This window comes from Pangasianodon hypophthalmus, chromosome 29 (genome assembly GCF_027358585.1).
Source record: "Pangasianodon hypophthalmus isolate fPanHyp1 chromosome 29, fPanHyp1.pri, whole genome shotgun sequence".
NCBI classification, from domain to species: Eukaryota; Metazoa; Chordata; class Actinopteri; order Siluriformes; family Pangasiidae; genus Pangasianodon; species Pangasianodon hypophthalmus.
The window spans coordinates 5,740,138-5,767,011 of record NC_069738.1 but is presented as its reverse complement, the minus strand read 5'-3'; the positions used below and the strand labels follow the sequence as shown (position 1 = coordinate 5,767,011).

Below are 26,874 nucleotides of genomic sequence, written 5' to 3'. Positions count from 1 at the left end.
AAGAGGCTCCCGAAGCCTCAAATAAATACTTGCACATGACCCTGTGTCCCCGTGCCACAAGGAGCCATTTGTGCTCTCCCAGTGACGTCCAGCAAGTCTTACAATGTCAATCGACGGTTCTGATTGCGGTCAGTGCTTGGCAATGGGGCTCCCTCCAAAAAAAAAAAAAAAAAAAAAAGATTCCTGGGATCCTTCTTGTAATCATGTTGTGCCAGGGACAAGGATGTGCTCTGCATCATCAATCTTCCTAATGTAGAACTTAATGAGAACTAAAGCTTTAAAAACTCAAAGCCCACAGATTATGGCAGGTCTGCTGCTTTATATTATATATATATATATAGGAGTTTATGTGCAAGTGTGGCACTGATAAAAAGGTAGTGTAAGAAAGGTTAATATATGTGGTTGGTGAAACTATACAAAATAATGGAGAAAAACTGGCAGTGTTAATGCAGTGGTTCTATGCTAACTGTACCAGAAAAGAGAAGGGTTTAAAACCAGAAAGAATATGAACCACTAAGAGCTAGGAACTAGAAAACTGTACACTAGACAATATACTGATGCACATATAGAGGGTTAAATACATGAGCTACTCGGGGGAAACAAGGGACAGGTGCACACAATCAGGGAAATGGTTCAGTTATGACACAGAACAGGAAGTGAAAGGGTGGAGGTCATGACACATTAAAATAAGATATTTAACAAGGAAGCATCATACCCAGTGTGTCTGCATGATTTGTTTTAGTGGAGAAGAAGAAGAAGAAAAATCCTACTGAAAACTATGTGCTTGGCCCCCTAAAACATTCAATAATAATATATCAGTCACCTGGCAAAACAATATGTTTAAAATATAGCAAGCTATATATAGATACTGGAGCTGTCATTTCAGTTACTTAAAACATTTAGTATTAATTACTTAGAAATTTTTTTATACTTCTATCAAGCAAACATTTATGTTCATATTGCAAAACATGGGTGAAAAATGACTGTTTATACGACTTAATCAATAAAGTTTTGGCGATTTAGCAGCAGCCATGCTAGTGTGATGGAACATCATGGTATGCTGAGTTCTTGGCCAAAACGTTTGGGAAACGCATGTTTTTATAGATTGGTGTTGGGTGACTAAAAGTAAAACTTGGGATCTTAAACATTTAAATTCTACAGAGGGTTTATAGCTGCTATAACTTAAGTGATAACAGGAACTAGCTTGTCGTTCCACAACATTAAATGTAACTATAAATGGATTAAAAGTATGAAATGTCATTATTTAATGATGTAATGAGTTCACATTTGTAAGAATTTGAGTTAATTTGTATTGTAAGGTTCTGATTGGTTACAGAGTATTAGAGTGAGGGGCGGGGTTAGCTCTCGTAGCTTTACTTATACTGGGATCAAGCTTTAGCTTTAGTCGTATAAAATCCAGCATTTTTCACTCTCTTTTTTAGAATAAGATTGGATTGTTTTTACACGCTTGCCTGTGAAAAGTTTCATCTTCGGCTGTTTAGTTGTAGCCAGACTTTAATGATGCAAAGCTGCTCTAGCCTGAAGAAAGGATTTGGGCTTTCCGTCCTCTTCTCTCATGTGTAATGCTTATCGTCCTTTGCAAAATGAGTGTAAATAAACAGCGAGCCGTTGGCAGCTTTGAAGCTCGGGCCAAGATCGATGGCCATCACATAGCGCCTGACCCTGAGCAGTCACGAAATCAGCTGCAGATAAACAGCCATTAGCCACACACTTTGTGGAAGTCTGTGGGGTTTTGTAGTGGTTTACTGTAAAATATGATTCACTATTTGGGAAAACGTCCCTACAACAGGATGTTCGAGCAGTCACTTTTATTCAGACATCAGTCCATAGATGCTCCCAGAACTCTTGCTTTTGTCATAAATGTTATCCAAACGTGGATGGATACATACTGTGTGTATCAGTAACTAGGAAATACTAAATCTCTAATGACATACAGAGGGTATAGGGCTTGTTTATTAATGATTCTTGCAATATATCTCAGAACTCTGTAATATGTATATTAACCAAATCAGTTACTACTTGTGTTGGAGTCATTCTGAGTCTCTTGGATGATTCGTAGCATTTAAAGATTCAGTCAGGGCGTGAATCTTTAATCATAATGTTAAAGTTTCACTATTATGGCCTTAACAGGCAAGAAAATAGTTTTCTTCATGACAGCTTCCATCGTCTTCGTCCAAAACAAGTACCATTACAGTATGATTTGGTTGGGAAACAATGTAGCACCTGTGGAGTCACTTTTACACCGAGAAGCCAGTTAAGCCACATCACCAAATAGTTTAGTCATCATAGCTATAAAGAAAGACCCACACCTCAGATGTCACATTTACACTGATGACAAGAAATGATAAATAATAGCCTTCCAGAGGTTCAGGAATCTAAGACAAAATGTGCACTATAGTTTCCTGAACTACATATAAAGTAAAACTTCAGGTTCATTTACATAAAGGATTTCTTTTATTTGCGATTTGTGTTAGGTTGAAAAGTTGTGACATTTGTGGATGTTTGAGGTTCAGTGTCAGTTTTTTGAAGAAATCCGTTTAGATTTTTTAGTCATATTTTTAGATTTGTGTAATTTAGAAAATTTATCAATGGCAGCCTATGAAAGCTGTGGTTCTTACTGATTAAGCTGAGCTAACGAAGTGTCGTTAACTGTGTGATCTGGGCTACCAAAAAATAGTGCCAAAGACTGAGCAAACACATCTGTCATGCTAAGTGAGCAAGCTGAGGTCATGAATCTTATGTGAATGAATCTATGAATTTAGCTATAAATATGATATAAAGTGAGAACACTGAGGCTATGGCGTCAACTGAGTGAACTTAGCAAACACTGTTTATGATGCTAATCGAGTAGCTTGAGCTAATGAAGGCTATGCCACTAACTGTGTAAATGAAATCAAAGAAATTTACAAACAAGCATTGATATTTTGCTATAAAATGAGTTGTACAGTCAGGGTTTATTAGTGATTTGGTTGTTGGTGGTGCTTGTTATGCTAATCGCTTTGACATTATTTCTGATTATTTCAAGTCTAAATGCTTGAACGTGACAAGCTGCGTTTGTTGTCTTAGTAACTCAAATCAACAGAGAGAAAAAAGACAGGCTTATAAAGAAACAACTGTATGTAGCTGCTGTAATGTAAGTGATAAACGGAACTAACTTGTTTTGCAGATGTTTCACAACATTAAGTGTAACTATAAAAATATAAAAAAGTACGTTGTGTTTTTTATTAGATAAAACAATTGCAATTATTAGCAAATTGCTGTGGTATAAGAGGAATAAAACACTTCAGGCCATGCTGTTATAGGAAAATAATCAACTTCAGGGTGGTAGCAGTAACTCTGTTTCACGCCAGGCCGCATCACACCACCCTGTCATTCGTCGTTTTCCCGTAACAGCATGTGCCAAAAAAAACCCAGCATGTGTTTTATTCCTTACTTACTGACACAGTAGTTATGTTTAAGAGTCAGGTCCGGAATTTAAGTGAAAGGGAACAGACTTTGAGACATCTCATGAAAGAAAGACAATTTATGCAAGGCTCATACTTGGAGCTGTCTGACCTTTTCAGGCTCTTTTGAGACAAGACCTTTCTGCCCGTTGCCTTAGAGAAGGAATGAGATGTTTGGAGATGGAGGGAGGGAAAAGCCTGTCTGTAGTTTGCATTTCCACGTTGTGGGAGGTTAAAAGGGAAATCCTGAATCACAAGGGGATTTTTGCATGGTGCATGCAAGCATTTCCCTGCAGTGAGAGTTTTGAGATTTGTGCTGCTCTGGTCAATTAAAAAGGGCTCCGTTTGACCTCCATCTGAGGTCCCGAGGAGAATTACGAGGAATGTTTCCTTCGCATTGTAAATCGCTAATTGAATACAGACACGGTCAATAGAGAAAACTGATTGAATGAAGAGACAAGAATTTTCAGATGAGACCTCATTTTAGAAAGAATAAAAGTGTAAAAGCTATAAAAGTGTGTCTGTGTGTGTGTGTGTGTGTGAGTGTGTGTGTGTGTGTGTGTGTATGTGTGTGTCCACAAAACTGTTGTCTTTCCGATTAGGTTTTTTCACAGGCCCGAAGGTCCAGCTGTGAGTCTCAGACAGGAAACCCTCTGACATCAGAATAACATCAGCTTGTCTTTTGAGAACTCCCAGCTGCAGAAGCGGGGAATGTACCACTAGACAAAAAAAAAAAAAGCATGCAGTGTGTTTACTGACTATTACCACAATGCTATTAAATTCTTGAAGCTGATTGGTCAGAAGTTTTTGATTAATTTTCTATAAAACCAGCTCGGACACTAATTCTGGTTGTAATTCCAATCATAAGTTTATGTTTATGTGCTCGTTCTAATATATTATTGATTTTATAGTAACCACTTGCCCTGGAGAAAAGACAATGAAAATCATACAGTTGGAGATATGTTGGCATTTTCTGTAACATTTAACATTTATCGAAGGAGCCTCCAGTGTCAGTGATAGCCACAACCTGTTTAGTCGACGTTCCACAATGTTAAAAGTAACTATAAACAGATAAAAAATATACAAATGAAAATCGTAATCTTTGGGAAATTGCTGTTGGATAAGAGGAATAAAACAGATTGGACATGCTGTTATTGGAAAATATTCACCAATAGGGTAGTAAAGGTAACTCCACTTTAACTCACCACCACTTTATTGATTGTTTTCCCATAACTGTATACCCCCAAGTGTTTTATCCCTTACATACTGTATACGCTTCATGATGAAGCATCAGTCACTCCAGGGTGAAAGTGTGATGTAGCGTAGTCGCATATTCTGTCTTTGTAAGTCTCTATATGTATAAAATAGCTTTAATCCTTTGGTTTGATTTATTGATAGCACTTTCTGGCGTTTGGTGAAAGTTTAGTGTGTGTGTGTGTGTGTGTGTGTGTGTGTAAATGCTTGCGAGACAGGATAAAGGATTTCCTGTGTTGTGTTCCCCATCATTGCTCTGCCTAATTTGGACATTCCTGAACTTTCTGAAATCTGCAAGAGTTGTTGCATGCAGTCTGATTCCACTCTCCCAGTTCACAGAAAGGACAAATTATTCAGCCGTCTTTTTCATGAGCGGAGTAGAATAATATGTTGTGGATGTTCTGATCATCTGTGAGTGTTTGTGAGAGAAAGGCACCTGTTCCACTGACATCCTGTGTTGCACTTCACAGCTGAGCGATCTTGCAGTGAAAAAAAAAAAACAACAACAACAAAAAACAGCAAGTCAAAACATCTAATCAGTCTCAGCTGGTCTCAGTCTCGTGCTGCGTCGTGTCCAAAGGCGTCACTCAGGGTAGGTAAGGTAGGCGTCTGGCACTTAATGACAGCTTGTAAATTGTCCATAAAGCTCATAATTACTTGTTTGGGGATTGGTATAATTTTTACTTGGACATCTGTGGTTTTTGAGGAGGCTGTATTCTGCCTGGAGTTTTTGTTTTCTATCTCAGAGCTACTGCGTGTTTGGAGCAGTTTTGTCGTATGCAGAGGTACCAACGTGTACGTATGTAGTTGTGACATTTACGACTTTTGACCCTGTGCTACAGCGATACTATGCTTTTCTGCTTTTTCAGCTAAAGTAGAGGTCAGACCAAACGCAAATAAAATTCACATGGTGGAAAAGGCAATGGACTGTCTCCATTCAGTGCTGTGACGCATTTCCATTTTGAAATAGTGCAGCACTGTGTTTACATTCATAAGTACAGTGAGACAGCATGTATAAGTATTATATGTATAATGCATTTAAATGAGTTTTATATATATATAAGGTATTAGAAAATAGGTATTTTAATACTAAGGCATATAATTTGAAATCTTTCTTTACCTTGCTGGAAGGGACTTTGCCAGTATTATTACATATCTGATGAACATCATTGGCATTCATCTTTTGAAGCCCTTGCAGACACTGACTGTTAAATTCCACCACTGTAAGTGTAGTGAAAGACCAGGCGCAATACTAAGAAGAACACAGAAGTGCAACAAGTCCATTCACTGAAGGGGAAAGGAAGCAGGATGTAAAAGGCTCATTTGTATCTGATAGTGGTTATTTTCACATTGTGACAACTTTGTCTCTGTGAAATGTGATACCATGATTGAATTCATGAGCCTCTGGCTTGTGAGGAAATAGAAAACAAGAAGCCGGGACTATGGTCTCCTTGGTCGGTAAAAAGGACTTGGTGTTCTCTTGCTATCGCTGCACATCTCAGGGGAAATATTAGCCGTCTCGTCCACCGACATACACTAGGAAAATTGTAGCAAATTTCAGGATTCTTTTCTCTTGTTAGTAATGTTTGCATCCCTGCATATACATCAGAGACATAAAATGCTGCTAGTAAAGCCATATGTGAAACTTTGTGTGATTTTGATCACAGTTTAATTCAGCTTGGGGTACAATTTCATTCAAATTTATTCATTTGGCAAATATTTTAATAAAAGCAATTTACAAGTGAAGCAAAAAATCGGAACCAGTCATAGAGCTAACCATTTAAAAGGCTAAGTGCCGTCACAGCCTTACATTCACAAACAAACGAGCATTGTTCTACAAAGATATGAACATTTAGTCACCTTGAGTCGAGAATCTGAAAAACTCCAAAATCAGGACTAGATCTAGATGAGAATACCAAAACCCTGTCTCAAATGTACTGTTCATGAAAAATCTATCATTTTATAATGTGTCTTATAGATTGCAAGTTGAACAACATTGTAAAGCTTTAATGAAAGAAATGGTTCAGAAATAGAAAATGATTTAGCCATCCCCATCAGACTACATTTAGTTTTAAAATGTCAACTCTTTAGTTTTGCACTGGAGCTACGATGATAATGTAGCAATCAAGTGATGCCAAGTTGATTAAACGTGACTGCATTATGATGTAGTTAATAACTGGAATTAACTTGTCTCGCAGATCTTTCACAACATTAGATGTAACTGTAAATGATTAAAAGTACAACACATTGTTTTTTTTACTAAAGTAAAAATGTAATCTTTAGCAGTTCGCTGTAGTATTATAGAAAAAGAATTAACTTCGGGGTGGTACCAGTAACTCCACTTCATGTCCAGCACACCCTAAAGTGATTTATTCCTTAACTATATGGATGTGAACAATTTGGAATCGATTGACTGTATTTACAGTAAGTGAAGTATTTGCATCAATTAGATTTCTTTTCCCAAACAGTTACTTTTAAGAGCAGGTTCATCATTAGTGTCTTACTGAAACTGGTTAGTGTTGCACTCTTCCCGGAGATACATGTGTGTGTGTGTGTGTGTGTGTGTTTCCGAGCTCTTCCTGTTTTGCTGATGGAGTTCCTCCTCAGCTGTGACTACTAATGGCGAGTGATCACTGAGGAATTTCACTGCAGGAACCTCGGCCATGTGAGAGACACTCTCACACTTCATCTGGCCTTTTCCTTCAACTGCTGGCTCACGCTACTGGATTTTACACCCCTGTGTTTTTTACATCAACATTTCAGCCTTCTAGTAATAAGTTGCATTGCTTTTCATCCTGGTAATTTTTTCTTTCTCATTTGGGTTAAAAAAAGAAAAGGCTTGGATGTCTGACTGTTTATGGGGCTGTAACCATAAGGCAATATGATGATATACTATCACTATTAATGATAAACTATCACTTTGCTGATATATCACATTTTTTGTGACATTACAAACTCTGATTGGAAGCATCTGATTTGATTTTAAAAGTTTATACGAAACTAAAAATGGCAAACTGTTTATTTTGTGTAGAGATTCTAGTGCTTTGCGGGCAGTTTGTTAGCAAAACTATAGAGCACTGTGGTGTGTGTAAACAAAAAGACATGAGCCACATAGCAACCTGACGCTAGTTGGTTATAATTTGACTGAAGAATCTGTCAAGAATTTTAATTAAAATTCTAAGAATTTTAAGAATTTTAATTGAATTAAAAAAAATGTTATCCACTTATTATTATGGATTAAAAACCTAAAGACATGAAGGGCTATTTGGCTAAACTAACATTTTCAAATGGTGTGGCTCTAGAAGATCCTAATGGCTTGGCATCCTGTCAGTGGCTAAATGATGCTAAGCGATGGCCGAACTATAAATATAAAAAGTATAAATATAAAAATATCTTTGTTGTTTGTGGGCACGTTCAAGACGTGATGCTTTAAATAACAACGACGAGGACGCTGAAAGCCGTGGTGCTGCCCAAACAAATGCCATAAACTCATTTGCAAGCTGAACAATGTTAGCTAAACATTAGCTAAAGTTAGCAAACTAGCTAAACTTGTCCATTGTAGGCAACTCCTCAGTAAGAACGTGACTTAGCTATAGCTAGTGTTAGCTAGCTAGTTTCTTGATGTAGCTTTAGGTGAGCTACGTAGCTTTGTTAATGCAGTCAATATTAGGTGTTTTGGCTAACGAACAAGCTAAGCCGGTTAAATTTGTAGTTAGCAAGCCAAGTTCACTGATATGATTAGTTAGTTAGCTAATTAGCTGAGATGAAATGGGTGCTGAAAAGATGGTGCTCCATTGTGTGTCGATAGTTATGTGGTAAAAATGAATGTTTCTAAAAACTTTTCCAATTCTGATCCCTAACAGATTTAAACTCTGCCTTTCTCTTATAAAAGTCACTATAGTCTCTTGCTATGTTTTTGCAACCAGAATTCACAGCTGATGTCAGAGTGATGTGTCTATATATTTTGAGACCATATTGTAGAAATGGTAATACATAGAAAAGTATAGTGATAGGATATGTTTGCCATATCGCACACTTTCTTTTTGCAGCACAACATGTAGCACTTACTTTAGCTGTCTTTAGCTTTCCTACACCTCTGTGCTGCACGTGTTTCTGTTTCGTCGGTGGAAACTCGGCCATGCTGCTCTTGTATTACTGTCAACTCCTTAAACAGCTTGGCTTGAATTCTGCCTCACTTGAAAGTCACTTTGAGTAAAGCAGTTATTAAAAGATAATGAAGTAGCATTTTCCATCATCAGTTTAATCTTAAGTTGAAATGAACTAATGTATAAGAAATTGACTTGTATTATAATGCTTATTCACTTATTTTTACTTTCTCCCTTTAAACATTCATTTGTATTTATTGTATTATTGATGTGTTGCATGGGATTTGGTTTACATTCGATCTTATTATTATAAAATAATTTAAAAAATATATATACTTTGTCCCAAGGTTATAAATCTGGTATTGTGGACATACCATTCATAAAAAAAGCACATAACCTTTAAAGGACAATTTTACGATGCTTTTCAAGTGAAAGTCTATTATACTTCCCACAATTCCCTGCTTAGGTCAGCGAGTTAAACATCATTACACTGACTCCCTTATGACAGACTTTTGTCTCACCCAGGCTATAATTAAAACTCAAATTACACCATAGTTTGTCTTATTGTTGTATTGGTGTCATGCGTCAGGTTTCAGTTGAAGGTGAAGAAAAGCAGATGGTGTTTCTTCTGAAAATGTTTACAGTTGTGTTCAAAAGTTTGTACTCTCAAGTTTTGTGGGTTAAAAAGATATTTAAACTTGTTCTTCCGTTTTACAGTTATGTAAAAAAAAAATTTGAAAATGAAATGTGGATCTTGCAACAAGACAATAATTCAAAACGTAAGGCAAAATCGGAGAAAAAGAATTTAAAAAAGAAAAAAAAACAATTCTTGCCATCACCCTCATGGTTACTAGAGGTTATTTATGTCACACTCAGAAAGGGAGATGGAAAGTTTTGATATAAAATTTTTTCACTCTTATTATGTTAACATATGCTATGTGGCTATTTTCCATTCTTGTGATAATGAATGAACATGTGCACATCCAAGCGCTATAAATGTTTTGTTTCTATCAACTAAAACTCTTTGTCTTGTCCATTTTGGCCTAGGGTGTGCAGACTTTTGCACTCAGCTGCATATTTTTTAAATCACACATTAAATAAGTAAGTCTACCTTATGTGTATACATAGTATCATAGAGGTTTTTACGTTCGGTTTAATTCCACTATAGACATGAAAACTCACACGTACGCGGACATCACATGCACGCCGTTAGTAATTTCATGCTTCTGAAATTCCTGCGAGGCCCCCAATTATGTGAGAGTGCAGGAAGGATTATAGGGCGAGCTGCAGCAGATTCACACCCTGAAGGGGAAAAAAAACGTGCAGCTGCTACAAAGAGTTCAGTGCTCAGAGTTGATTATTTTCCTGTAACAGCACGTCCTGAGATGATTTATTCTGATTATACCACAGTACTTTGATGATTACAGATATAAACATGCCTCACCAGCCTCGCTTTTCTCTCTCTTGAAGATAAGACCAAACACATCCTTTGTCACATGACCGAGAAAACTTCAAAGCCGTCCGTTCTCAAGACTTTCCCGTGTTAGAAAAGTTACAGCGTTACCACTGACTTGTACAAAGCTCTGGCACTGGAGACTCCTTCCATAAATGATAAATAAACGTCTGTTCTTTTCTTCACCAAACCTTCACCAGAACAACAATTACACACATTTTTAAATCTGTTTATGTGGCGCATCCGCCGTACAAGTCCCTGTTTCATTTGTTACTAGAGAAACAATACCGTATTAAAAAGCTACGTTAATGTGAACCTGTGATTTGTCTTGCAGCTGGAATTACAGCCAAAGATGCTGTTATAGAAAATGAATCGGAATTGAGAATTCAACAGAGCTGTGGTATAAAATGACTTTTAATATGTGCCTGCAACTGGCCAAACGATCTGCTTGGAGAATCCAGATTTAATTATGGATTTTCCATTGCTCCAAATGGCAGTTAGTCTTTTAAACTCCACAAGACAGGCTTGAAAACAAACCTATTTTTAACACCCAGGTGGCCCAGACAGAGCGGCAAGTCCGCAAAACTCATTATAGGAAGGTGTGCGTGTGCGTGTGTGTGTGTGTGCATGTGTGTGTAATCACTGTAATCACTCAGAGCTCATTGGGCTTATTGACAGCCACTTCTGTGGTCATTGCTAAATATTGCATTATAATATGAAAGCAAGAGCCATTTTTTTCGAGTGAACTTGTATTATGTCTATGGCCAAACACTGCTTAGGAAAATATTAGTGTTCAAAATGAAGAAAAAACACAGTATAAATGAAAAAATGAAAGTGGTGGTGCTGTTACTGCCTTAAGTCTCTTGAATCTAAGGGCTTGTGTTACAGGGATTCGAGTCAGAGGCAGATGCAAGTGCAGATAAGGTTTAATCAGTATTTTGTATCACAATACAAAAAAACAACACTAGGAACAAGAACAACAAGAACTAGGTCAACGCAAGAAAACGTGAACATGACGTGAGCACGACAAACCAAGACTTAGAGTGCTACCAGAGACAGAAATGAAATACACATGCTCATTAGACATAAACGTGACTCAGGTGTGCGTGCTCTCGTGAGGTGCACTGGCTGATGGGTAATGTTGTCCTGACACCCTGTCCATGCGTATATGGATATTTCTAAAAACATAAAAATGAAAACATGAAAAAAATGTTCTTGAAAAGTGCATTTTGGGTCAGAGAAAGTTAAGCTTTTTGAAAACGTCCTTACAGGTGGAGAACTGTTCGTGAGGTTTTTACGTGGGGGGGAAATATATGGTTCTGAAAACGTCAGCATCAACCTGCGTATGTCAGTTGTGGTTTTGCATGTGATAGGATTCTGTTTGTCTCGGCTGCTGACCAGGTAGTTCCTCTGTGATCTGTATTTTCTTATTGGAGAATGTGTTTGCAATTTAATTTCACTTTGTTTAATCTGAATGAATTACACTTTCATTTGGAGGCATTGTACTGCTGCTGAATGCACCACTCCGAGACACAAACTGCATTGCAAGCAGAGATTTTGGATAAGACCTGGGTGAACTGGGTGAGATTGTTGTGGACAGGAACAAATATCTGTGTATCTGTAGACAGGGCATGAGTGTATACCTGGCGTAGTACCTACTGGTCATAGCTTTCAGGATGAGGGCTGGATCTAAAACTGTGACATGCAGAAGGGGTCATGTTTTTGGCACTGTTTACGGACTCGGTGAGTGAAAATAGCAACTCGACCTATTGGGCCCGGACTCACGTAACCTCCGGTTAACATGTGCAAACAGAGCTCACTAAGTTTTGTTTTTGTCAGGCTCTTTAACGTGAAAAGGGTGCCACGTGTGAGGAGGTGTTCTGAGGAGTCTTTTGTTCTCTTTCTCTGTTTCCTTGAGAAATTTCTCTTTTCTCTTCTTTGCTGTGATTTGAACAGTATTCTCTCAATCCTGCTCTTTTCTCTTGTGCTTGTGCTCTGGTTTATTTTTAAGCATCAGCCTCTGAGGGTCTCAGAGGCCCACGGCGGCTCTTAAAATCATCAGTGCAAATATTTACTTGTTAGTTTGCTCTTATGGGAAAAGGTTGGGTAATTGTTCTGTAGAAGAGGACATGTCGTGCCCATCACTGAGAAGTTCAGAAACTCGGATTTAACAACAAAAAAAAAATAAAATAAAATAAAGAATACACAACATACCCCATGCTAGAGACAGGTAGCTTTCTGGATTGTTTTCTTGATCCTTGCAACTCCTATTTCGCCAGAGACAATATACCCAATTAACCTTGTCCTGATACCTCAGGGTGCTGCAGACACTGTTTATTGTTCATGGTTTTCCAAGCAACCACAGTGCACGACTCAGGTCTTCAAAGAAATGTCACCTCCGGACATTTCTTGCTTAGTTGAGTACTACTGATATTCCTCTCACCCAAAGATTCAGACAGTATTTGTAGATTATTATATGAATTGATTATAGAATAGAAATGATTCAGGTAAACATATACACAAAAGCTAGAACCCTATAAAGTGTATAGCTATTGTACAAAAAAAATGTGCACTGCTTGCAAAAAAAAAAAAAAAAAAAAATGAAGCCTTTAAGATTTAAGGTTAGCTCTGTCACTTTGTAAGACTTACAACCTTTTAAGACTTAAAGCTTCCTTTAAACTTTCCTCAAAGGACCTCATTAAGAGTTTCGCCTTCCATCTCATGGTAGTAGGCTCTATTCCCAAAGTGGAGTCACCATTGTTTCACTGATTTAGGACTAAAGCTTTGTTTTCAGCTGCTCTGAGGAACTTCAGTTTATCATTAGCCATCTATATTCCTCTTTTTTAACGTGATGGGCACAAAAACTCCGTCATCACACTAATGGGTGAATTTGTTGTGGTAAATAAAGGAAATATAGAAGAGATAACATGATCTTCTAAAAGAGAGGAAATGAAGCTGATTTTTCGGAAAGCAATTAGCAGCTATAATCTGGCAGCTTTGCATCTCAATACCACTTGCTGGCAAAGACAGCATGTAAAAAGGATTAAAAAATGTTATTTCTCATAAGTATACAGAAATGTATAATTTCCTCTGAGAAGGTTTGCAGAAGCTTTTTCATAAAAATTTTCATAAATATGGTAGAGTTTGATGAATTGTAAAGTATAAACTCAACACATTTCTGTTCCTTCTTCCTTGTAGTTTCTCTAAAACTTTCTGTAAAATGTGTATTTAGGACATTTTGTGCTTGAAATAAATAAATCAAAAATAATCTGAAATACAGTTGTGCTAATTTTTTAAATTCTCTCTGTATGTTGTACAATGGTTATGGAAAAGTGATTTTTTTTTTAATTTACGTGCTACAAATTTTATTTACCCATGCAGGTTTCTTCTTTTTTTTATTTTCACTTTTTTTTTTTTTTAAAACTTTATTCAGCCATTTTTACATTATTTACTAAGGTATTTTTACTATATTTCTATTTATTTTTTCTTTATTCAGCCATTTTCATTTAATTTATTTTTGCTTTTTGTTATTACTTTATTAATTATTTGAATTTTTAGTTAAATTTATTTTAATTATTTGAATAAGTAAAAATAAATATTGGGGGCCACACATGTACATGTTATTCTCAGTAGCTTCAAACCAGTATGAGGATAATGTTACTATAAAATGGCTTGTGTACTGGATTACAGTACACTTGGATATATCAGGTTATGGCCATTTTCAGCTACCAAGTTGCAATTACTTTTCTCCCAGTGCTTACCATAAATTTCCATCGGGATCTTTAATTGCAGTTATTTACAATTTCAAACAAGTGGAACTCAAAAAACATCTCACAAAAAGGTTCAGTTTGGATATCAGTCCTCAGCTATAGATGGTAGATGATGATGATGATGAATATTTTTATTATATTAATGAACATTAACTATTTGTTCATTACATATCCACTACACTGTGTATCTTGCTGAGCTCTTGAAGCAGGATAGCCCATCCTGAACACTTTGCTTAGCTGAGACAGGTCTAGAGGATGAGTCCCACCTCAACCAGTGGAATTAAAATGAAATTTTGTAATTGAGTTTTTGAACTTTTAAAAGTGTTATTGAAAAAAGCTACATAAGGCTTGAATATATGGTGGTGCTTTTTCTCTCTCTCTCTGCCTAAGCTCGTCTCAATGCTAAGCTCAGCTTTTGAGCTATATTTCTTTTTTATTATTAAATGATGGTAATATTTCAATTAGAAATTAAGTGATAGAGTCCTTGAGTAGTGTTCAATTCAATGGGTGATCATTTTAATATGAAATACAACTAAAATCCAATAAGTAAATTACCTTCACATTTTGACATTTTCTCTCTCTCTCTCTCTCTCTCTCTCTCTCTGTCTCTCTCCTTCCAGAAGCTCGAGTTCCCATGGTGCTATGCTTTGATGCTGTTCTTGCAGAGGCCTGGCTCTTACTGCTGCACTCAGCATCAGCACATTTGACACGTTGAACGATGCTCTGTGCTGAACCTGATGACTTTCACTGATCTTTAAACGCTCCAACTTTTAAACTCCATACACACCTATTAGCCGATGGGGTGATTTTACCCTCCTGGCAAAAAGAAAGCCATCATAAAGGCTTTGTTGTAGAAAAGAATTGGTTCCCAGGTGAACTGATCGAGTCGTGTTTTATTATTAGTGAAAATATAAAAAATACATATTGAAATACAGACAAAGACGGAAGCTGGACGGTCCAAATACTCCCTCAGCTGTTGTCTAAAGTTCGGCCTGAAGACGAAGCAGCATGGCGCGGATGAACAGACCGGCTCCGGTGGAGGTGTGCTACAAGAACATGAGATTTCTCATCACGCACAATCCCACCAACTCCACCCTCAGCAGCTTTAAAGAGGTGACAGATTGCACTTTTACTCAGCTACTTTGCTCTTGTCTTCTTATCCTCTAAATATTTTAGGTATGCTTGGTCTCATTAGTTCATCCTTCATACATTCTCCTAATGTGCTTTTCATTTTTCAAATAACAGCAATCATTTTTTCTTTCTTTGTCAGTTTGCAAGGTTAGAGTAGAAACTGTAGACTTGGCAGAAATGGCAGACTTGTATACTCTATAACTCTCCATGTATAGAGGACTACGGATGCCAGCACCATGTTCAGTGTGGTTCACTGTTTTGCAGAGTGTTGTGTTAGCGTTTAGTGGTGTTGATGAGGGTATTGGAGTGATAGTTTTGCAAGTTTTGGAAACTGATCTGTTTGAGCAGCATGTACAGGAGATGTAAGGAGATGAGAGAGCTGGACAGAGTGAATTAATAAAGCGCTGCTGCATCGCTCTCATCGCTTTAGGCAGAGATGAAGTGAGCATTAAATCCCATTGCACTACTATCAGCAGGTTGTCGAAAGGCATTGTGGGTAACGTAGGGTGTGTGTTACCTTCTTCCGCACAGGTTTCCTACTGAAAATGAAGAGACAGTACGCGTGGGAAACAGCACACCCTGATGAGGGCTCTGGCGTCATGTGTGAAAATGTGGCCTGAATAGTTTGGGTCTCTCTGGTGTACAGGAAATATTCACATCGCTCACATGTTGCATACTACTTACTGCGTATACACACACACACACACACACACACATTTTTAATAGTGCATATTGGCTCGGATTATATGCCTTATAAGAAAACCATGAAGCCTCTGTTGCTACGGAGACATGGCCCTTGACTGCTCTCACATGGTGTAAAATGTGATGCAGTGTGTGTGTTGGCTGAGGAAGAGCATGTGCTAGGTTAGACATAGACTACACACACACACACACATACACTTATACACCTGACGACTTCTGTATGTCTCTCTGTCCGTCTCTCTTTCTGTCTGTCTGCCTTTGTTTTTCTTTCTGTCTCTTTTTATTTTTTCTATCTATTGATTCATTTGTTTATATATGTCTTTCTATTATTACGTATGTGTGTATGTCAATCTATCTGAAACCCAATATTGTAGTAAAAAAAATGTGGCTGTGTACTTTTAATAAAAAAATAGATGCACGCACAGGGAGAGAGAGACAGAGACAGAGAGAGAGAGAGAGAGAGAGAGAGAATGTGAGACTGCATTAGATTTCAGAGAAGCAGTTTTCAGTGAAGCAGGACTTGAAGATGTTTCAGAGAAACAGGGATTTTCATTAGCGGATTGCTTGATTGCTTACAGAAAGTTTTTTGTCTGAAATGTCAGGATCACATGTGCTTTATTTTGACATGTATCATATGTATTTTTTGTTGCCGCTGTGTGTAAATGTGAGTGCAGATTAACGCTATACACACTGTACACTCTAAACTCATACTCACAATTGAAATTACCTCCATCTTCTTCATTCAAATGACTCTATACGCTTATATTGGTGTGTGTGTGTGTGTGTGTGTGTGTGTGATTTTATTTGGACATCTGTGTTTAAATTGTATGTAAATTTTTTTTTTCGCTTTTGCTGTATCTCAGGACCTGAAGAAGTATGGTGCTACTACAGTGGTGCGTGTGTGTGAGGTGACCTACGACAAAACGCCCCTGGAGAAGGACGGCATCACCGTGGTGGTGAGTGTGTTACACACTAAACTATAGTCAGATATTAATTCTGTGTTAATCATCGTAGCCTTTCATGCAGCCTTTCTCCACGTAGATGTGGCACTGTTATATGTGATAAGTTCTCACACACACGCACACACACAAGCACGTTGTCTGCGCAACACTGAGCCATCCGCCTCATAGCTTCTACACGTGTTTCTGATTACCGGCGTCAACGTTTTTCCTGTTGCCATGGAAATGGCCTCCACTTCAGCGTTCCCTGCCTTTTTCACTCGTTCTGTTTAGTTCTTTTCTCTGACTTTGTGAGGAAAAAGGCGAGCGTGAAAGAGAACTGTTGCATAACACTGCTGTTTGGCCCTGACTCAGTCAAAAAGCACCGAGCTGAAGCGTGTATGTGTACGTGCTCAATATGTGTCAGTGGATACGATATGCGCTTAACTAAGAAAAGGAGCTTGAGGAAGAATTGACCATAATTTCTGGAAAGAGTTTAAAGATTCAATGATTGGAATCAGTTTCAATATTTATGATACAGCTGAAGAGATTTAAATTAGCTTGTAATGGGACTGTATCCACCAATCCCAGTGAAGGAGGCGTGGCCTCTGTACATGTCAGTTTTAGTAAAGTAGGCGTGGCCTCTGTCCCTGTCAGTTTTAGTAAAGTAGGCGTGGCCTCTGTACCTGTCAGTTCCAGTGAAAGAGGTGTGGCCTCTGTACCTGTCAGATAGACATTGTATAGTTTAAGAAGGAAAGATTCAAATTTAGAGGTTTCACACCAAACTTTATTATACTTTATAAGTGCAGTTGCCAGGCTTTATGACTGTGTAGAGCTTATTCATTACATTTGTTTGTAGTGGCCTTGGAGTGTGTATTTATCATTGTGTGTGTGTGTGTGTGTGTGTGTGAGTGAGAGAGAGAGAGAGAGAGAGAGTGAGAGAGAGATACGGGATGATTACAGGTTTTTACCTGTTGTTTCGCCTGCAGTGTGTGTTTATTGCTGTTGCACTCGGCACCGCTGTGAGCTCACACCCTAGAGACCAAAGCCTTTTGGCACATTGGGTGCTGATGAGCAATGGCCCTCCTGAGGACAATCAGCAGTGCTCTAGGTGTGTGTGTGTGTGCGTGTGTGTGTGTGTGTGTGTGAGTGTGTGTGTGGGTGTGTAAATCCTGAGAGGAGTGTGTCGGTCCTTTGAAGCTGAATACTTGCCTGATTTTAATGAGCTTGATCACACTATTCATTCTTGTGAGCTCTTGAATCCCTGATTATGTGCTCATGTGTACGTGGCCTAGTGTGTGCTACAAATAATCTGCTACCTAATTATACACCAAGTATGACATGATTGTTTAGCCAACATAAATGACATCAGTGCACCTTCATCTGCTCACACACACACACACACACACAGTATCAAAGTACCACAAAGGCTGTGTTTCTCTTCTTTCTTCCCAGCATTCATTTTCAGGAGGTGCCATATACTCACTTCTGCTGTTACTGAGTGTCATGTCCTTAGGGTGGTGTGTGTGTGTGTGTGTGTGTGTGTGTGTGTGTGTGTGTGTGTGTGCGTGTGTGTGCGTGTGTGTGCGTGTGTGTTTGTGTGTGAGGAGGGTGTTGTTATTAAACACTGGTGGCTTTCTTTCACTCGGGTGTGTGCCTATGTGGACGTGTGTGTTTGTCTGCACAAACTGTTGCCCATGGCAGCTGGACCACGTTGACTTCCCTGTACCTCGTGTGTTTTTGTGTTTCAGTGGGTGGCAGTGGAGGCGGGGCCAGTGGGAGGGGTTTAATAGCCCTGATTTTGGATATGCACACATACACACATCATCAGAATGTTCCATCCAAATGTTTTTGCAAACTTTCAAATTAAACTTTCAGACTCAAAAGCTGAGTGCTGACCATGTTGTGGTGTGGTGTGTGTTTCTGATGCAGGACTGGCCGTTTGATGATGGAGCTCCTCCTCCCTCCAAGGTGGTGGAGGACTGGCTGAGCCTCCTGCGGAGGCGCTTCATGGAGGAACCAGGCTGCTGCGTGGCTGTGCACTGTGTCGCAGGCCTCGGCAGGTCAGTCAGCAGATCCAAAAACTGGTATCAAATGCTAACACAATATCAAACCTGAAAAAGTATTCTTCGTTCTGATTGGTCAGGAGATGTTAATTAATTTTCTATAACAGCAGTTCTGACAGTAGTTGCGGCTACAAGGCAAGTCACAGGGTTATAGTAATGCACTCATTCTAATATGTTAGCGTTTCTTATAGTAACAAACTCATTCACGGTGACTTGTGTTGTGGACATAATCAGTGATATGGTAATGTAAGGAGATGTTTATTCAACACTTATGGAAGGAGTCTCCAGTTTCAGTGCTTTGTAACCCTGCTTTTTTGAGGTTTTGCAGTAAAATTGACCGTTTATTGAGTTCAAGAGAACAAAGAGATGCTGTAGGGAACAATGCTATAACATAAGTGATCACAGGAACTAACTTATTTAGATGTTCCACAATGTTAAATGTAACTGTAAATGGATAAAAAGTGTCAGCTGTTATTCTTTTATTAATAATAATTAATTTAATTGTTGACAAATTGCTGTTCGGGGAGTGCTGTTGTAGGAAAATAATTAACTTCAGAGTGGTTTACAGTATCTCCTCTTCATGTTGGTCTTCATCACACCATCACATTGTTGATTATTTTCTTGTAACAGCATGTCCCCAAGTGTCTTATTCTTTACTTGGGTCTTAACAACCTACACCTGATATTGACTCCAATCAATCAGATCAGAACTCACTTTAAGTGAGTACGTTAGTGAAGAACGTGGGGCTCTTATTTGAGAAACAGAATCTGAGAAGCCAAAGTGTAATTGTTTTTAAAAAATTTTGATAATACAGAATTTCTTTACTGACTGTGGCCAATTCACAGCAAGACTTTAGGACTTTACAGGATTATAAACCTCCTACACACTTGTGCAATACACACATGCCAAAAACACAAAAAACAGCTACTTAAGCTATAATTAAAGTAAGTTTATTCACACTGAGCTCCAATTGCATAGTGTTATGAAAGTGTGTTTATGTTAAACGGTGGAAGAGTGTGTTTTTGAAAGCTTTAAGTTTATACACACATTGTCTGGTGCCCCCTAATCACCAACCTCCATTTTTGCTCTGCCTCGACTCTCAATCTGGAAAAGAATGTGAACTGCGTGCACTCCAGAACATAAACCACTTTTCTCCCATGAGCCTGATTTTCTCCAGCGACCGCAGCCAGGGTTGACGAGCCTCTCTGGCCTTGTCCAATTTCGTCTGCGTAGGCGATGCGATGCCCATTTGAAGCCCTGAGCCTGGACGGAGAGCTCGGCCAAAGTCAACACAACTTGTGGCACACTTGGTCAGCTGTGACGCTGCTTCAGTATTATTAGAGATGAAGACGGAACAGGAAAACCTTTTTTTAATTATTATTTTGAATGCAGTGTTTACTGTCTATCTGCAGTGTGTCCTCTTTTATATGACCTTCAGTGTGAGGTTAAGGTCCTCAGCAGGGGTCTAGGAGGATTTACTGGATCTGACTCACACACACTCTCACACACACACACACACACACAAGCCCATGGGTGTTTTGCCTAATGGTGATTTCTCACTAATATTTGTCCAATAATGTGGATAAAAAAAAGGTAGGGACGATAAGACATAATGCATAAAAAAGCAGCATGAATAAATATCAGGTGCTGGGTGTTAAAAGATGCTCAAGTCTTGTCATTAAGTATCAAGAAAGGAACAAAATGTTTGGGGACATGCTATTTTAACAAAATAATAAGTGACGAGGTGGTGTGGTGTGATGTGTTGTGATGATTATTTTCCAATAACAGCACATCATAAAGTGTTTTATTCCTCTTATAGCACAGCAGTTTGCCATTGCTACCAATGTGTTATTTATTACAGAATGACACATCATCCTTTTTGTCCATTTGTACTTACATTTAATGTTGTGGAATGTCCATCAAGCAAGTTCGTTCCTGTTTTCTCTCTCATGAAAGTCAGTAAGACAAAAAACTCAGCTCGTCATGTTACTGAGAAACCGTAAAGAATAAATATCCTCTGTTCTGAAGGCTTTCTGAGCCATGACAGAAAACATAAAGTTTTAAAGCTTATGCTGGAGACTCCATTCAAAAATGTGAAATAAATGTCTCCTCGCAGAAAACTTCGGTATATCAACTATCGCACACAGTTTTTTCATTCGTTTGAGTGGAGCATCTGCCATACACTTCCCTGCTCTTGTTCATTTAGAAACGATAAGTTGTTACTATAGAAGTTGTTACTATAAGTTACTGTATATGTTGTTAATATAGAAACTATAACACTGCTATTATAAGTTGTTGTTTATACAGAAGAAACTAGAGAAAAAAAAACTCTAAAGTATTATTAGTTGTTACTATAGAAATGATAATGTATTAGGAGGAGCACATTAATATTAACTTGTGATGTGCTACTGCACTATTAACAGAGCTGCTGTTATTGAAAATTAATCAACACCTCCTGACCAATCAGAATCAAGAAACTTATGTACTAAATCTTATATATAAATATAACTTCATGCAACTTCCCAGAATGCTTATATGGTAGCAATGTGTACTTTGAAATTGGAATGTTCACAAACGATCTTAGTAGACAAGGCATATTTATGCTTTACAAGAAGACGTCCAAAACAATGCATTAAAAAAAACTGCAGTGACGCGAGGACGCAGAGGCCTGTCTGTGCTATTTCACGTCTTCGAAGTGGTAAAACCCCCGTCTCTGACGCACGTTTTCCCTCTCCACAGGGAATTGACCTCGATTTTTGAACAAGAGCCAGTGTTTTCTTGGCCTGGCTTTATTTTCATCTAATTCCGACGCCAAACACTCTGTACAGCACTTGTGCATTTTTCTCTGAAAGAAAAAAAAAAAATCCAAAAACAGGCAGACCACATGTGTATACAAAGTGTATACTTTACACAGTGAGGTTTGACTAATGGGGGGAAATTACTTATAGCAAATGTTCCCAGAAGCCTTTCATTTCTTAGAAAGTATTTTGTTCTTAGAAGTGAAGTGGTTCCTAGAAAACTACTACATGTGAGCGCTTAGGATGGACTATATCACTGTCTTTCGAAGAATAAATTTAGTTAAGTGCTTCAGTGCTGTTTGCATTGCTCACAAGCATCAGTAACATGATTCTTTTTGTTATAGATAAAGTATATATGAGTGTGTGAGTGGGAGGTTCTTTCTCACTTATTCCTCTCACACACACTCAAACAGAGCCATCTGTTTGTGCGAGGGCTGTGTGTCCCCATCTTTTACGAGTGTGTGTTTTTCCGCAGGGCTCCGGTGCTGGTGGCTTTGGCTCTCATTGAGTGTGGGATGAAGTACGAAGATGCGATCCAGTTCATCAGACAGTACGTGCAGCTTTGTTTCAGTGTGTTCCAGTACTGTTTTTAACGCACACTTGTTGACTTCCCCTTGGTTATACTGCAGTGCTCTTGAATTCTCAATTCTGATTGGTCAGAAGATGTTGATTAGTTTTATCTAACAGCAACTCTGACAGTAGTACAAATCACAGGTTTATATTAATACTGTGGTTATAATATGTTATTGTTTCTCTAGTATCAGATAGTATCAGGGATTTACAGTACATGGTAGACGCTCCATATAAACTAATTAAAAGCGTGCTTAATTGTTGATATGGTGACGTTTTGTGTCAGGAGACATTTATTTAATTTTTATTGAAGGAGTCTCCAGTGCCAGAGCTTTGTAACAGTCAGAGGTAAAGCTGTAACTAAGTTTTCTGACATGGGAAAGTCTTCAGGACAGAGGAGTTTGCAGTTTCTCTGTAACATCACATAGCTGCTATAACATAAGTGATAACAGGAACTAACTTGTTTCATGGACATTCAACAGCATTACATATAACTCTAAATGGATTAAAAAAGTAAAACACGTCATTCTTTGATCAATAAACAAGTAAATAAATAAATGTTTTTTATTGGTGTAGTACAAGAGGAATAAAACGCTTCAGAATTATTGAAAAATAAACAAATTCACAACAGGCCACAGTACACCACCCCATCAGGAATTATCTTCCAGCATAAGTGTTTTATTCCTTATTGCATGCTTATATATTACATATTGCATGCTGTGGAACCCAACGCTCAGACACTAAACTAACGTCCAGACATTAAAACTCCTTATTCTTGTGACAGAGAAAGAGGGAGAAGGAGAAAGAGAAAGAGAGGCTTTACCTTGCATACTTAACACTTTTGCTTCTCTCGTGTACTTGATGCTAAAAATTAGTCAAAGCTTGTACAGAAAACAAGTGTGTGGGAAAGCACAACAGTATCCGTGCTTTATTTTGGTTCAAAACACCAAAGATGCAAACCATCAAATTCCACTAGGTAATATTAAACCATGGTATATAAATAATTAGTCATGACAGTATTGTTTATGTGAACACTGTATCTGCTATTTTTGCTGTATTTACATATAATCTGCTCAGTAAACCTGTTTCTGTTGTCTAACACGATTTACTAATCATGCTTTGACAGGAAGCGGCGTGGCGCGATAAACAGCAAACAGCTGACCTATCTGGAGAAGTACAGGCCCAAACAGAGACTGCGCTACAAACACCCGCACATCTTCAAGAGCAAGTGCTGCATCATGTGACCTGAACGCTGCACCTGACCCGAACCAAGCTGAACCGAACTTCTCAGACCGGGGTGCTCTTCGCTGAACTGCTGCTTAAGCAGAGCCCTGTTTGGTCTGAATGAATCCCTGTTGGTGCCTAAACCTCATCGCTCTCACCACGGAGTGAACACTGCCACGCCTCTCAGAGAGGTCAAAGGTCACCACAGGGTCTGTAAGGTGCACCAAAGAAGGTGACCTTTGACTGATTGACCAGCTGATATGGAGCCAAGGGGAATCATGGGAAACTTTTTGCCTGCTCACCTTTCTTTATCTGTGAAGTCTCAGGTGGTTTCATTTTTCAGCCATATCTGCTCAAGTCGTCTCAGATACTGCCGCTTACTCTTTAATTTCCCTGTGATGCGTAGGCAGTTCGCGAGTAAGCTCAGCGTAGACATGGACTGAGAGGATTTATAGTAGGGCTCCTCTGAGTTACCGAAACTTCTTTGGCCAAAATCTTTGCAGCTTCTTCGAGAAAGATGTCGGCATGAGGAATAAATGAAGGCTTTTTGAACTCTGCATTAGAGTTGTGTGTAAGACTTTTTATTTTTATTCCACTTCTGCCATTATTATAATTATAATTATTATTATTATTATTGTTTTCTACACGTCCATGATATTTTCTAATGAACTTAGATAGATCTATTTCCCCCACAGAAAAATAAACCAAATGAATGTAGTAAACATGTTGCGCACCACCACGCAAGCAGTCTGCTGAGTCCGGTGTGCGTCTGTGGTAATGAACATGAAGGACGGACTTGCGTCCTTGGGAAGTACGTTCTTGGCAAGTAACCTTGCAAAAATGATGTCACAAGGACACGAGAACAGAGAATGCACTTACGCATGTTTGAGATTCGCTGTGCACTTGGTACTGCGCAAAAACGTTCGTCACTTATTTACAATCAGTTTAATCATCTGTATTGTACAAAAGCGTTTTGGTTTCCCTGGAAAACTTTTATATAAATGTAAGATTCCAAGGTGCAGTTTAAACTGTAAGTTTTAACTGACTGTTTAAGAATGTTGTAAAAGATAATGGTTAAAAAAAAAAAAAACATTCACAGTTAACCAATGCCAAATTAGTGCTAGCTAAGTTAACAAACGTGGCTAGTACATCTAACGAAACAGACTTTTTCATATTATGCATTGTTTGTACCAAATGAGCAGATTTGACAGCTGTGTTATTAATTTCTCAGCCCTGTACCGTACGTCAAATTATGATTCATGTGAATCATTTAATGAAAAGAATGAAGCAGTATTGCACAAGCAAGAGTGCTTTTATACTGAATATGTGATTCAGCTGCAGGTATATCACAGGTAATCACAGCCGTGCCGCACACTTGCGAGTGTGATATTGCTTTTATACAACAGTTCTGTTAATAAGAAATTAATACTGAGTAATCACGTTAGTGGACCAGAGCTAACTGTTGTATAAGACAATTAAAAACTTACGAGTGCTCCACCATAGCGATGATGCCACAGTGAATCATGGGACTTTCCATTCGTTCTCATTGGCAAATCACCAATCAATGCCTCCTCAGTTTTTGGGGAGGTTCAAGAAAACTTCCCTTTTTTTATTGTTCTTTGGTACTTGTGTTCTTGATTACTGGAATGTAACTTGGGTGTTAAAAGATGACCTCAGCCATGGACACAGAAAAGAACACATATTGAGAAACACCCATGGCCTGGCTTTGTTGTTTGAGTTTCTTATCTGACCGCCAGTTCCTGCGACATTTTTGTTGGGATCCCAATCCCCATGCACACCTCTACTCTGCATCACACACTGTTTATATCATGTGTATTCTCCTTTAAGCGCAGAGCTTAATCCTTTCAGATGTCACTTTAATGTGTTTCATTGTAAAACTGAAAAGATCTTAAAAAGTTCTGATTTTTTAAAACCTCAGGTCCTCACACGGCCTAAACAAGAGCTCATGAACTGCTTTAAGACGTCTCTCTCTGCTTTTGAACACATACCTCCTGCTGTACAGAGATGCTTATGATAATAATAAAGGCTGATTATGAATCATTCAGTCGTACGTGGTGTAATATGAGATGACTGCATCACCGTGTGTGAGTAAAGACATGAGTCATGCACACTCTGGACTTGCCAGCTCATCACTTCAACCACTACAGTGCTGGAGAGGCCAGTGTGTGAAAGTGCTGCCATCTGCCTGACAAAACTCAAAACACACACACACACACACACACACACACACACACACACACACACACGGCAGAGTACAAAAGTCCAAGCCCACTGAATAATATTGCATAATTATTTGATCAGTTATGCAAAATTAATACTTATTTGATAAGACCTTTTTTTTTCTTAAATTTTGTGCTTGAAACAAAATATTTTGGTAAAATATATTCTTCTATTCTTCCATAAACTGCTCTGACTCCAGTTTTAATTTTATTGTGTTAAATATATTTTGGTTTACTGTTGATTTCAGTCTCCAAAAATAGGAAATTTCACAATTTCCTAGACCTTTTTTTAATTTTGCATTCATATTTCTTAAAAACGCCACCATGAATTGACTTCATATTACGCATATTAAGAAATCTGATTTAAAAGCATACAATTTTTTAAAAATCTCAAAATCATCCTCAAAATGGAAGATATCACCATTTCTAACAGAGCATTTTCTTTTTTGAACTTTCATATTTTTCAAAATTCACAGTAATCTGATTCACAGTGATAGTAAAGAATATCAGAGCCTTAAACCATTAATAAATTGAACAATTTTATCTAGTTGTTGTACATTTTATAACTGAGCTGGTTATAATTTTGTACATTATGGATTTGTTATAAATCTAATGAATTGTGACAGATGTGTAGTGACCCCTGGTGGGACCTGCTGATAGTTTCGGTGTAAATCATATACTACTTTACAAATTATATATACACAATAGTTTTGCATATATATATGCATGCAAAGTGTGTGCAGCCAGAATGGTGTCCCGTCATTTTACACTGTAAAACCTGAACATGGAAAAGTCATTGGAGATCGGCGCTTTAGATGTTATGTAGTTTTGAGAAAACTAGATAACATCATGACAAAAGTCAGTCAGCATTTGCAAGTTTACATGGAAAGTATAATTTTAGGTTGGTTATGCATAGATTTTAGATAATATTAATTTAAGATAACTACAAGATAAGAAAGCAAGTGAATGCAGCAGTGGAATTAATGCCAAATTAGTTGTTAGAGGGATGCATTTTCTTTGTTTTTAGGAGTACAGAATCTCAGTCTAATACAGTATCTCAATCTTTGTCTTTGCCAAAAAACACTTTACAGGGTCAGTTACTTGATGTCATATGGCTCGAAATGGTTGTCTGGTGCACCTTCACTCCACTCTCAGCTA

General features: G+C 38.1%; 1 protein-coding gene across 1 annotated transcript in view; it reads left to right on the top strand.

Annotated features, from left to right (window-relative positions):
• The window catches only part of ptp4a3a (protein tyrosine phosphatase 4A3a), a 28,086-nt gene extending 2,549 nt beyond the window's left edge, over positions 1-25,537 (top strand). The window contains exons 2-6 of the mRNA XM_026942339.3: positions 14,668-15,160; positions 16,744-16,836; positions 18,751-18,881; positions 22,158-22,232; positions 23,379-25,537. Of these exons, the coding sequence (XP_026798140.1) occupies positions 15,056-15,160; positions 16,744-16,836; positions 18,751-18,881; positions 22,158-22,232; positions 23,379-23,496 (522 nt within the window). The 5' untranslated portion in view covers positions 14,668-15,055 and the 3' untranslated portion in view covers positions 23,497-25,537. The remainder of the gene's footprint in view (positions 1-14,667; positions 15,161-16,743; positions 16,837-18,750; positions 18,882-22,157; positions 22,233-23,378) is intronic.
• The last annotated feature ends 1,337 nt before the right edge of the window (positions 25,538-26,874 follow it).